General features: G+C 50.4%; 7 protein-coding genes across 7 annotated transcripts; 4 read left to right on the plus strand and 3 right to left on the minus strand.

Moving 5' to 3' along the window:
• Positions 1 to 1,954, minus strand: C8Q69DRAFT_22487 (ribose-phosphate pyrophosphokinase). Its single transcript, XM_028626334.1, has 3 exons — positions 600 to 1,954; positions 220 to 543; positions 1 to 169 (listed from the first exon to the last, which is right to left on the minus strand). Exons 1-3 carry the CDS (start codon positions 1,560 to 1,562, stop codon positions 113 to 115), a joined length of 1,344 nt encoding a protein of 447 aa, XP_028489005.1. The 5' UTR covers positions 1,563 to 1,954; the 3' UTR covers positions 1 to 112.
• Positions 1,955 to 2,347: 393 nt separating this feature from the next.
• Positions 2,348 to 3,103, minus strand: C8Q69DRAFT_440460 (ubiquitin-like protein; the record flags this gene model as incomplete). Its single annotated transcript, XM_028628652.1, has 3 exons — positions 2,348 to 2,369; positions 2,459 to 2,597; positions 2,653 to 3,103. 3 exons carry the CDS (start codon positions 3,101 to 3,103, stop codon positions 2,348 to 2,350), a joined length of 612 nt encoding a protein of 203 aa, XP_028489006.1.
• A 296-nt stretch (positions 3,104 to 3,399) lies between these two features.
• Positions 3,400 to 4,421, plus strand: C8Q69DRAFT_450798 (GPI-GlcNAc transferase complex, PIG-H component-domain-containing protein). Its single transcript, XM_028629463.1, has 3 exons — positions 3,400 to 3,901; positions 3,974 to 4,176; positions 4,239 to 4,421. Exons 1-3 carry the CDS (start codon positions 3,568 to 3,570, stop codon positions 4,329 to 4,331), a joined length of 630 nt encoding a protein of 209 aa, XP_028489007.1. The 5' UTR covers positions 3,400 to 3,567; the 3' UTR covers positions 4,332 to 4,421.
• A 20-nt stretch (positions 4,422 to 4,441) lies between these two features.
• On the minus strand, positions 4,442 to 6,319 carry C8Q69DRAFT_395570 (pseudouridylate synthase 3; the record flags this gene model as incomplete). The annotated part of the gene is made up of 2 exons (XM_028627697.1): positions 4,442 to 5,560; positions 5,633 to 6,319. 2 exons carry the CDS (start codon positions 6,317 to 6,319, stop codon positions 4,442 to 4,444), a joined length of 1,806 nt encoding a protein of 601 aa, XP_028489008.1.
• Positions 6,320 to 6,633: 314 nt separating this feature from the next.
• Positions 6,634 to 7,976, plus strand: C8Q69DRAFT_22587 (Rho-like small GTPase). The gene is made up of 4 exons (XM_028626337.1): positions 6,634 to 6,851; positions 7,026 to 7,260; positions 7,374 to 7,493; positions 7,567 to 7,976. The coding sequence occupies exons 1-4, from the start codon at positions 6,772 to 6,774 to the stop codon at positions 7,726 to 7,728; spliced, it is 597 nt and encodes a 198-aa protein (XP_028489009.1). The 5' UTR covers positions 6,634 to 6,771; the 3' UTR covers positions 7,729 to 7,976.
• On the plus strand, positions 7,875 to 9,526 carry C8Q69DRAFT_22508 (putative amidoligase enzyme-domain-containing protein). Its single transcript, XM_028626335.1, has one exon. It carries the CDS (start codon positions 8,020 to 8,022, stop codon positions 9,199 to 9,201), a length of 1,182 nt encoding a protein of 393 aa, XP_028489010.1. The 5' UTR covers positions 7,875 to 8,019; the 3' UTR covers positions 9,202 to 9,526.
• A 324-nt stretch (positions 9,527 to 9,850) lies between these two features.
• Positions 9,851 to 11,020, plus strand: C8Q69DRAFT_502897 (putative allantoicase Alc; the record flags this gene model as incomplete). Its single annotated transcript, XM_028632437.1, has 1 exon — positions 9,851 to 11,020. One exon carries the CDS (start codon positions 9,851 to 9,853, stop codon positions 11,018 to 11,020), a length of 1,170 nt encoding a protein of 389 aa, XP_028489011.1.
• Positions 11,021 to 11,459: the final 439 nt, after the last annotated feature.

Below are 11,459 nucleotides of genomic sequence, written 5' to 3' on the forward strand. Positions count from 1 at the left end.
AACGGCCTATCATCTTTACCCCGGTTTGTGATTTTTGATTCTCCCCGGAGCGAGCAAAAAGATAAAATAAAATAGCAAAGAAACCCCCCGTTTTGTGTCATGTGAATTTCATCTAATCGTACTGGAAGAGAACACTGATACTCTCGCCGTGATGGACGCGGCGAATGGCCTGATGTACTGTTAGTGTCCCTGAATGGCGCGAGAAGTTGACGATCTTACCTCAGCGAATACGTGACCGACTTCTAAGACCTCAAGCTTGGGGCATCTCCGCTTGTGCTCATCTTGGTCGACACTGTTGGTCACTACGACTTTGTCCAGCGCGCTGGCGTTGATGCGCTCAATGGCGTCTCCGCTGAAGATGCCATGGGTAACCAAGGCATAGACACGAGAGGCGCCCTCTTTCTTCAGCAGCTTAGCAGCTCTTGTGATAGTATTCGATGTATCAGCTAAGTCGTCAAGCAGGATTGCTATCCGATCTTTCACATCTCCGACCAGCATCATGGTTGCGTTCTGACGGTCCGTGATCCTGATAGGACGACGTTCCTTTGTAACAGTTGGTTAGATTTCGTAACAAGGCTCACGTTAATATTAAAACATACCTTGTGGATGAGCGCGAACTCCATGCCCATCGAGTCTGCAATGGCTGTAGCGCGCTTGGCACCACCTGCATCAGGACTGACAATGACAGCCTCTTTGTAGTTGGGGATGTTGCGTTGAATGTACCTCTTCAGCAGAGGTCGGCCATACAGGTTGTCGACCGGAATATCGAAGAAACCCTGATACTGGGGATCATGCAGATCCATCGTGATGATGTGATCGGCACCGGCACAGGTGAGCAGGTCCGCGACAAGTGTACCAGGCTGCGCAACCCACTGCCTATAACCAGGACGCGGCTGGAAAGTGGCTGTCCTAGAAGAAGTGGACGTGACACTCACGTTATCATCGTTCGCATTTCCGTTCTGAGAGGCGCGATTGCTGCTTTCCGATCTCACAGAATCGATGGTGTCACTGCGAGTCATCCCATTTGCGCCTGGACGGCGCTTCTGGGGACTTCCGTTGGGCACAATGGAGTCATGTTCATCGAGTTGAGCTTTCACAAGTCCTTTCTGAAGGTTATCCACGCCATTGGCAAGGCTTCCGCTTTCGGCCTTCCCAGGATGCGGGGTAGCAGGGGTACTCTCGAATGTGTAGCAATTTCCAGGATCAGACTTGGCTGGCAGTGTCGACTTTCCAAGAGGAGCTCCGACCTTATTGTAGGGAATGTCGCTCTGGCGGGAGTAGGGGAACAGAGGCAGCACTGCCGTCACCCGTCTAGCAGAAGCTGTTTTGCACGCAGAAATGGTGATGAGAAGCTCCATCAGGTGGTCGTTGACTTTACCACCGCCAGATTGGATGATATAGACATCTTTTTCGCGAACGGATTCCCCAATCTCGACTCTTGTTTCGCCGACGGAGAATTTCGTGAGGAGCACATTAGCCTGGGGTACTCCGAGGTGGTTGCAGATCGTCTGGGTCAGGTGTGGATGGGAAGTTCCTCCCAGGACGACAATGTTCCGAACCATCTTGAAGGAGGTAAAGTGACTGTGAGGTGGAGGAGAGGTGTGGAGGGGTGGCAGAAAAGCGGATAGCTAGAAACGCTGGTCGAGGACCGTTGTGCGCAGACGGCGGAAAAGTAGGGCGATCACAGCCGCTTTCGAGAGGCAGGCAGGGATTTGGTCAAGAGGGAGGACGGGCAACACAGCCGTTATTTCATGGCGGGGAGCGCGAGAGAGGATAGGCAAGTCCTGCTCTAGCAAGCCGACGAGACATTGGAAGTCAAGAAGCAAAGTCGGTCGTGTGAGTCTCGATGGAAAAGGCTGTTCCAAAGTAGTGGAACCGGCCTGTTCAAGGTTTGGTCTCGGGGTCACGGGCCTCGCAGGCAAAACGCTCCACCGCCCGCAAAAAAAAAACCCCGCGGCCGGCAAAAGCTAGATATGGCAACAACGCAGAAAAGAGTAGATGGTCAGCAAGGCAGCATAGCATGCATCTCAGCGGTCCAACACCGTACACGATAACAAACACAAGCAGAAAAACAAACAGAAAAAGAAAACATGACGGGTGCCAGCTGTTCCATGTTACAGAGCTGGTATTTATACCTGCTTTACAAGTGGATTGCTGGTAGATACACACAAGGCAAGCCGGGACGCCAAACATCCGTTTCGGAAAAACAGAGACCTCATAGATAGCAGCTATCGTAACACAGAAACAAGCACAGTACATCTCCATGTGCTTCTACGAGTGAAGTGTACCTGCAGCCTTAAGCCGCTAGATAGGTCACTTGGCACTCTGGGAGCTCCAGAATAGTCTCTCAATCGCCCGTGTCGACTTCCCTGCAGCCACATAGTCAGCCTTCAGTCCAATCCACAATGTTTCCTGTGCCACGCAGCATAGAATAGAAAGGAAGGGGATAATTGCTCACAAATCTAACTGGACCCCATTGCTCACACCGTAGTCTTCCAAAGTGAGCTGATCCTTGAATGGGCGTTCCCCTTGCCGCTTGAGCAGAATCTCATGCGGTTCTCGTCCAATGCGTGCAGCCACTTGGGCCTTGAAGAGTTCTGCCAATAGTCAGATTCGTCGACGCCATGATTATTTGTGGTGGTCATAACTCACTGATCGGGTCTGAAGGGAGACACGGGATAGCAGCTTTCGTTCCTAGACGGTCATTGACATGAACGATGATAAACTCCTCGGATGATGCTGCAGCCGGCGCTGGTGCCTTTTCCTTCTTCTCCTTCTTCTCCCTCTTTCCATCACGATCATGACCTCTCTCCTGGTTGGATGGTCTATCACGGGAGTCGTAGCCATTACCGCGTCTTCGGAATCGATCGCGGTCGCCATCTCTGTACCTGTCCCCAGCTCGATCATCATCACCATCGCGACGGGAGGGCCCACGATCGCCTCTATCCCTGTATCCACGCTCTAACGTCCGTTCATCACGGTATCTGTCACCATCATCGCGTCTCTTTTCCTTCCATCGAAATCCTCCATGACTCTTTCGTGGCCTCTCCCGGTCTCCTTCCGGTCCTCTCCTCGGTGACCTGCTCCGCCTGCGCTCTTCCATGCGCGGAGATCGTGACCGAGATCGTGATCTTGTCATCTAGTGCGATCCCGGAGGGAGATAGAAGGAGTGGAGGCGAAGACCGATCAGTAGTCGTGGGTAAATAGCGTTGCAGGATAGTTAAAAAACGGAATGTGCAACTTAACGGCGGGGCTAACAAAACCGGGCACAACAATTCGCTTTTTTTTTTTTCAGGCTTCCTAGATATTAGCCTTGTCTGAGTGGTACACGATCTTGAGCAGGAGAAGCTCTTCTGGCCAGAGGGACATCTGCTGGGAGCACGTGATGATTGTAATCTGACCAGCGCTTAGCTTCCGGAGCTTCTAGGCCCATGCCCGTGCACATTGGAACTTTAGGGGAGCTTAAGTGCGCGATGCAAGACCCTCTCCTTGTGAGGAGGTAGCAACAGACGCAGCGTTGAATTCCTGTGTCTCACTATATACTTGGCCCTTCCGTCGTTCTCCTCAATGGGTGTACATCTTACAGTACGTCGTCCTTCGACGACCACTGTCTCGTTTACGGTCTCCAATGCTTCTCCGCGCAGCACCCTCCCCGCGAAGCTCGCATTTTACCTTCAAGTCTTAATTCGTGGTTTACTCTTTATATCCACCTTATTAATCGATACGGCGGCGTTGCGATCCATATTCTTTTATGATAATGGACCCATTATTCCTTGGAAGGTTATCTGGTCAAGCCCAATTGGGTCATTGTTATGTCGGACAGCAGACGCTTACAGCTGGAGGGTAATTGCGATCGCAAGCGCATTGGTCATATACGGCGTATTCAGGAAAGGATACACAGGTCAGACTATTTGGCTCGGCCTCACAATTACTGGAACTCATAGCGAGTACTGACTCCCTTGCGAATATACAGAAGAATCGCTGCTTGTTATCCGTGGACTCGGGATCCAAACGTCCACGTCTTCAGCCTCATACTGCTCGACCTCCGCGACTAGATTCATTCCAACAACGCAGATCCAAGATATTGTCATTCATGAGGCTTTCAAGGGATTTGAGGTCCGCTTCTACCTTGCCATTATTGTGGAGGGAGAACCAGACGTCGTCGTCGTGTTTCCGGTGAGTGGGAAGCTTGACCATCGCGAAAGTGTTAGGCATTCTGTTAACGAAATGTCCAAAAGAATCTGCTACCTAAAAGGTTGATCCTTGAGGAAGTATGGCGGGGAACACGTCAGTGTCTGTACGAGTCAAAGTCGGCATCTGTCTACGGTTGAAACGATAAATTTCTACTGCGGCGATCTATAGCGCACTTGAGATGGGCCGTGAACCCATTGGTGATATGAATGGTTATTCTCTAGGTAAGTGGTGCATATATTACATGTCATTATGCATTGTCAAGCTCGGCTCCTTGGTTCCTCTCTGTTCTCCTTTCCCTGCTTGCAAGATACCTTGCGTTTTGGACCTCCACTGCGTCCAGCTTCCTTCTCTTCATGACAGGCACATATTTGCCACCTGCCCTCGCCTCGTTTCCGCCATAGAAGACTTTCTGACTGCGAGAAGGCTTAACTGCATTCGGGCCATCTTGGATAATGCTTTGATCACCCTGGCTCACTGCCAGATCCAACAATGCTCCTGCGAGGACTTCATCGATCTTCCTCTGTCGCCATACAGACCACAATTCATCAACAATACCTCCGAGACCGAATTTGCCGTCCCCTTTACCAGTCAGAGATCCACTGATGCTTGGATCGCCAGCATAAATCCACTCGAGCGCATCCGCGCGGCTACCGCTCGACTCGTCAGGGAATATACAGTCCCACAGCACCAGTGGAGCATCAGACGCCATGTCATAAGCGGGCTTTCGAGGATTCTTTGCGATATCCAGCAGTTCGGGGACGATGCTAGGCGACTCCAATCCCTGGCCAACAAGGAAAAGAATGGCCACCATGTGCCGAACTTGGTGCCAGAGGAAGGCTGATCCATGGAGAGTGAAAGTGTACACCTGCGGGGTGGACGGCCACTTATCCTCTGACTGTGCCACGTTGGCAGTGTTGCCGCCGTCTTTAAAGGGCTGGAACCCCGGCTTCCCAACATACCCCAGTGGATTCGACTTGGGGTCAACCAGTTCAATATCTGCATGGTATATGATACGTTCGAAATTCTCAATCTGCTTGCTGGTATCCAGCTTACAGAAGTTTCTGAAATCATGCACACCTTCGAAGTGCTTCGCGGCCTCTCGCATGGCGTCAATATCCAACCAACCCTCCCTGTAAGGGTTGCCTGCGTTTCGCGCAAATCCAGCAGGTCCTGGAGTCGGGGAAAATGCAGGCTGCGTGAAGAAGTATCTGTACTGACGTTCCCGGCAGGAAAAGCGGGCGTCAAATCCAGGAGGCGGATGGGGGCACCATGCCAGTATTCGGATGTCCTCTGGAAGCACATTGTTCAAGATGTGTATGTATGGTAGTTCATTTGAAACATCATCCCACTGCGAGTCGGCTTCGCTCTCCACGTCTGAGATGTCAAGACCGGGTAGGGATGCATCATTTTCAAGGACTTCGCTGTCTCGAGCAGCAACACCGGCTGACTCAACCTCTGGAGGAGGGCTCTTGCTCTTTACTGGCTTTTTGGGTCGCGCACTGCGTACTCGAAGGCTGATGACCTGACCAAAAGCGCTCACGCCTCGGTCTGTCCGGCCACACTTAGAATATTCACAGCCATCCCAGCTGATCGAGTACGGCCGCATAGCCCTAGGTCCGTCTCCAATATCATCGTCGCCGGAAGCTCCCGTAGGAAATATGAGTCTTGTTTTCCGCAGCGCCTTCCACAATTCCTCCTCTATGGTAGGCAAAGGCGTCGTGTTCCCGTTCGCATGCTCGTAGCCGTTATATCGCTGCCCCAGATAGGCAAATTTGAGGGCGATGAAGCGCGTATGGTATTTCGAGGGATCGATTTCTCGCACCACTTTCGCAGGCTTGGTCGGCGAGGCCACGCGCGTGAAGTCATCAGGCGGAGGAAGCGGCTTTTTCTGCTTGGGGCTCGTTGGCGCTGCTACCGAAGGCTCAGAAGTAGCTTTCGTATTCACCCCCGCGACGGTTTCTGTAGACAAAGAACCGCTACCAGCTGAGGGTGCCGGGGCTGAGAGCTGGACTGTCTGAGCGTGCAGTTGGCGCTCCAACTCTGTGATCCTGGCGATCAAGCTATCTGTGCTCCAGGTCGAATAATCAGGACCCTGTGGCGCGAGAGCCTCGCCGAAGTTCGACATTGTCGCGACGGTCGTAGATCGATGATTTGAAGACTGCCACCGGATCGCAGAGTGTCGTGTAGAGCTCCAGAATTTTTCTGTAAGGCTACTGAAAAAGGTGGTCTTTCGGTGTTGCCTCCACATCATCCACCTACCGGTGGCGGGACTCTCTGCGACCTAGACAATGTTCGTATCTCAAAATGCTGGTCTCGATCGATGGAAATTTTAAGTTTCCTTGCCCTGATCTTATCTCGTACGGTAACGTAATACGGTACCGTAAATATCTATGGCCACGTGATCAGTAGCCGCCTCATCCTCTTCGACATCCAGCTTTGAGTCTTTACTACTACTTCTAGTTATAAACTTTTGGACCATTTCTGCCTGTTGCTGTTGGCTCCTATGGACAGCTATTTCTTGTCATGAATATGGTTGTGTATTGACATCAACTGTTCTCCGCACCTCAATGATTCGCAATGGCGGATGCGGTTAACAGAGAGACAGTAACAATCCTCTTGCTGGGAGACCCTGGCTGTGGTAAATCGACCTTCTTAACGTATGTCTACTCCTTTCATTTTCCTTTGTGCATAAGTATAATGGAAATATTCTCTCCGTTCAACAAATGCCCAGAAATTGTCTCTGTATTTCTTTGCCTGCCTTGAATATTTTCGCGCTTCAAAATATATATCTCTGGCGGATTCAACTAAACATGCATGATTTTGCTACGCAGTCGCTTAAAGGCGGGAGTAAAGAGGCCAGGCTCCCAGTTAGCGTCGCAACCACTAGATCCTTTACATGATGAGGACCAGCCTTTTATCTATGATATACGGTTCTCGAAGAAATGGTTCGTTCTCGAGTGCTACGATACTGCCAACCCAAATCAGCACTGGACGACGTTGAACCCGGATGTCGTTGTTTTGGCGTTTGATATCTCGAATAGAGATACGTTGGAAAACTTGAAAGCTGTAAGTTAATTCTCTTTAGCGTCTGGGCTTTTATTGGCTTGTTACTTCTTTTGTAACAAAGATGAATTCATGAACATGACTATTCTGTTCGATTGACTCATGCTCTGGTCTAGTGGCGCCAGGATGTTATCAGATACTTCCAAAGGGGCACCGGAGAGCGGATACCGGTGGCAATGATTGGTTTAAAGCGAGATCTCCGCGTTGAAGGGCCCAGCATTATATACCCTCAGGAAGTAAGTTGTCAGCCTTCAAATGCCTATGCGCCTTTAGTGTATCTTCTCAACAGAATTTTAACAAAGCTTGCAGGCATATCGGATAGCCCAAGAACTTCGCTGTGACATGTACGCTGAATGTTCCGCTCTGACGGGCGAGCTCATGGCGGAAGCCTTTGAAGACATAGCAAGAATGGCGGCAATGACTACTACCGAACAAGGAGGTCAGACTGCCGGGGGTTGCATGATTCTGTGACTATCTCATGGATGAAAGAATGCTGCTATCCTTACACAACCGCCAACAAAGATGATTAATATACAAGCCTTCCAGCTTATTGTCATTCAAGCTCTTTTTTTTCGCATGACCCCCACATTGCTTTCTCCATGAACGTCAACTGTGCTTTGAGCCCAAGTTCATTATTGTCTTCTGCATTTGTCTTTTATTTTATGATATAAGCCCATCACTACGCTAGCATCCAGCCAGCATCCATCTTACCACTTGTTGATATCCCAAAATTACACCCACCGCTTGTTCTGGCTTGGTACGATGAGGAAGAGAAAGAAGGTGAGCGGGCACTTTTCGCCCCTATTCTATCCTGTCAACTACAGTTTCCGTGTGACATTCGGACTACTGGTTAGGTATAGGCCGGGAGACTACACTCCACGGAAATGCAACCCTGGACAGTCACCTCTTCTAGATGGAATCGAACCGACGTACGCTTCGGTGCGAGAGAAAGTCATTCAGGTCTTCGCAGGTTCATTTCTCCGGGTTAATAAGTATGATGCTCGTGATCCTGATGCGAGGCGCTGGACTGTCAAAGCGAATATGATAGCCACACCTTTGCCTCACAATCGACTAGACGAACATGTCAACGTCTTGGGGTTTTGTCCCATGGATATCGTTAGTCCAGTTATACGTCCCCAGGAGAAACCCAGAATGAACTCTTTTGCAGAGATCGAGTATATGCTACGCATACTACGCAAAAATTTCAAGGTCATTGTTAATTCGACCTGCGGGCTGCATGTGGAGATCGGATGTTTTACCAGACTACAACACGGCCGTTGCATCAATAATGGGTTCCCACTGCAGACTCTCCGCAACTTCGCTCAGCTTGTTACCCTGTTTGAAGTTGAACTCAATGCGCTTCATCCCGTGGACCGTGCACTGTATGCGGATTATTGCCAACTTCCTAGTCAGCTCACAAAGAAGTCGCAAGACCCGGTTACCTTATTGGACAGATGCAATGATCATACTACTTTACATGAAACCTGGCAGCAAGGCATAGCTATGTCTGATCCTTTGTTCAACGAAGCCCCGCCTGCATATAGCTTTTCCAATATGCTAGGTAACCCAGGCACGGGGAGCAAACACTGCTCTCCAGGCATGATTGAGTTCCGTCAACATGCAGGCACAATAGATCCCGAGAAAGTTTACCACTGGGTCAAAGTTGCCGCACAGTTAGTGCGTTTTGCCCATGAATGTGGACTGGGAGGGCTACCTGCATCACTGCTCCGAAATCTCGATGAAGAGAGGCATTGCCCGAGCGGCCAGTTCGACACAATAAGTTTCCTCAGAACTATTGGTGCTATTGAGCAGGCGGAATACTATCGAGATAAGCTGAGGCAGTATCCTCGACCACTACCACGACACTTCGACTACCAAGAGCAGACAGATATCAGAGCTAGGTCTGATCTGGATATCGCTTACCCCGGATGCTCAAGTCAATAGTCACGCAGAAGAGAAGGTTACAAAGAAAAGGATGGAAACTAGGGAATTGAAGTCCTTCAAAGACGCTTCGCTGGCTCGTGATCATGGGAGGATTAAGGGAGGCTCTTAACGATATGATATTGCATACTAGGAACTCGATGGTTCCAGTATGCATACTTTTCTAGTTAGATTCATTGTTTCGTGCCAATGTTAAGTTGATCTCCCAGCTCCGACGTCTGCACAGGCCCGTCGGAGAGCTCCGATACTTAAGACGCCAATGCCGGTACCGGTGGGCCATTTGTGTCCAAAAGACAAGAACAATATCATTTAGACTGATAAGAACCACAATTGATGAGCAATATTTCTACCATAGCGCTATTATTGGATTTCCTTCCCTCTGGGTGGTGCTTGTTCATTATTCGATGAGATCGAGTAAGTAAGCTCGGCGGGAAGACAAGTCGTTCCTGTTATCGATAGATACATTAACAACACCTCCTCCTTCCCCTCCTCGTCTTCTCTTCGTTCCAATTCTCCTTCGACACCGTCAATGTTTGGAAATCCCAGCTAATTGATTGCCGTTCTATCCTGAATCATAAGTACACACCGTCAGGAATTCCAGTGGCCGACCCCAACCAAGATCAATCATCTCCGCCTTCCGACCCCGCACAGCATGGAAATCCCCGCGATTACGCCCAAAGCGGCCTCCGAGCTGCCTTCATCCAGCATTGTCAACACGCCTTCTCCCACTTCCTCTCCCTCAGTCACCCAGATTCCTTCCGACCAGATCGACACCGTCTTCGCCCGCACAACCAATCTCGCTTCATCCGCTCTCAGTAGCACCGTTCTCTCGTGCTCCAATGACTACTTCGCCGCAGCTCCGAACTTGCTGAACCCAGGTCCTCCTGTCCACAAACCCGGTGTGTTCGTACACACCGGTGCCTGGTATGATGGGTGGGAGACGCGGCGGCACAACCCAGACCCGTATGACTGGGTGGTGATCAAGTTAGGAGTTGCCAGCGGAGCCATCGAAGGCGTCGAGGTCGACACGGCGTACTTCGTTGGGAACTATGGTGAGAAGGCAGAGCTCCAGGGCACGTATGCGCCTTCTGGTAGCGGCGTAACGGACGAGGAGATCGCAAAGGCAGATTACAAGGGCTGGACAACCATCCTGCCAGCGCAGGAGTGCGGTCCGTCTCAGCGACGGGCGTGGAAGCTGAACGACTATGACCCGAAGAGTCCTAAGCCTTACACGCATGTTCGCCTGCTGATGTATCCTGATGGTGGATTTGCGCGATTGAGACTCTATGGACATGCAATCCCTCCCGCACTTCCATCGGAAACGGCCCTCTCGACCGTTGAAGAGCTCTCGTCGGCACTGGTGGGTGGCCTGGCCCTGTCTGCTTCAGACCAGCACTACACTCCATGCTCGAATCTGATCCTCCCAGGCCGGGGCAAAGACATGGGTGATGGCTGGGAAACCGCACGGTCCCGCGCTCCTGGTCACGTCGACTGGGCGATCATCCGCCTGGGATTACCTGGATCCGTCAGCAAAGTGGTCGTCGACACGAAGGATTTCCGCGGTAATTTCCCGCGAACTATCACAGTCCACGGCCTCGTGGAAGGCAAGGAAGACCCTAGCCACGACCACCCAGGATGGGTGGAGCTAGTGAAGGGAGAGAAGCCCACCCAGGCTGATACAGAGCACGTCTTTGAAGGAGACGACCTAGCTGTGGGAGGAGAGGATACTCGTGTGTTCACCCATGTCAAATTGACCCTCATCCCTGATGGTGGCGTGAAGCGGCTCCGGATCTTTGGTCGGAGAGCCAATGTTGCTGCTTAAGTAGAAGCTTTTCTTTCCCCCTCCCTTTTGTCATTCTACCTAAGTCGTTAAGCTACGGGCGTAGTCGAGATCCACAAAAAAGGAAAAGAAAGAAAGAAACAAAGCTGAAAACGACCTATACGAAGCATATACCATATTGCCATATTTCCTGTTCTATTCTGATTTAGTTTTCTAAAATGCTATACTTACCTGGGATAATTTGGCCCACGGCTCCTTCGCCAAATATATTAAAAAGCATGAACAGGAGACATCACGTATTCTGATTGGAAATTTATACTATACAGCTGCACCCAATGTGTCGGCAACAGGATAGCTTATTAACAATAGTAGTAGTAGTTAACTAGTAGCCTCAACACCCAGCATTTACATCTACTCTTCCCACGTAGTCTATAGACAAATAAAACATCTATACGAAATAGATGAAAGAAAGATACAAAAT

This window comes from Paecilomyces variotii (assembly GCF_004022145.1).
Source record: "Paecilomyces variotii strain CBS 101075 chromosome Unknown C8Q69scaffold_1, whole genome shotgun sequence".
Classification (NCBI taxonomy): domain Eukaryota; kingdom Fungi; phylum Ascomycota; class Eurotiomycetes; order Eurotiales; family Thermoascaceae; genus Paecilomyces; species Paecilomyces variotii.

Excerpts from the sequence above, each read along its gene's own strand:
- C8Q69DRAFT_22487 (XM_028626334.1), bottom strand. The coding sequence starts at position 1,562 with ATGGTTCGGAACATTGTCGTCCTGGGAGGAACTTCCCATCCACACCTG. Across the intron at positions 544-599 it reads AGTTCGCGCTCATCCACAAG|GAACGTCGTCCTATCAGGAT; the intron begins GTATGTTTTAAT and ends ACTGTTACAAAG. Across the intron at positions 170-219 it reads TCGGTCACGTATTCGCTGAG|GCCATTCGCCGCGTCCATCA; the intron begins GTAAGATCGTCA and ends ACAGTACATCAG.
- C8Q69DRAFT_450798 (XM_028629463.1), top strand. The coding sequence starts at position 3,568 with ATGGGTGTACATCTTACAGTACGTCGTCCTTCGACGACCACTGTCTCG. Across the intron at positions 3,902-3,973 it reads ATTCAGGAAAGGATACACAG|AAGAATCGCTGCTTGTTATC; the intron begins GTCAGACTATTT and ends GCGAATATACAG. Across the intron at positions 4,177-4,238 it reads ACGTCGTCGTCGTGTTTCCG|AATCTGCTACCTAAAAGGTT; the intron begins GTGAGTGGGAAG and ends AATGTCCAAAAG.
- C8Q69DRAFT_22587 (XM_028626337.1), top strand. The coding sequence starts at position 6,772 with ATGGCGGATGCGGTTAACAGAGAGACAGTAACAATCCTCTTGCTGGGA. Across the intron at positions 6,852-7,025 it reads GGTAAATCGACCTTCTTAAC|TCGCTTAAAGGCGGGAGTAA; the intron begins GTATGTCTACTC and ends TTTGCTACGCAG. Across the intron at positions 7,494-7,566 it reads GCATTATATACCCTCAGGAA|GCATATCGGATAGCCCAAGA; the intron begins GTAAGTTGTCAG and ends CAAAGCTTGCAG.
- C8Q69DRAFT_22508 (XM_028626335.1), top strand. The coding sequence starts at position 8,020 with ATGAGGAAGAGAAAGAAGGTGAGCGGGCACTTTTCGCCCCTATTCTAT.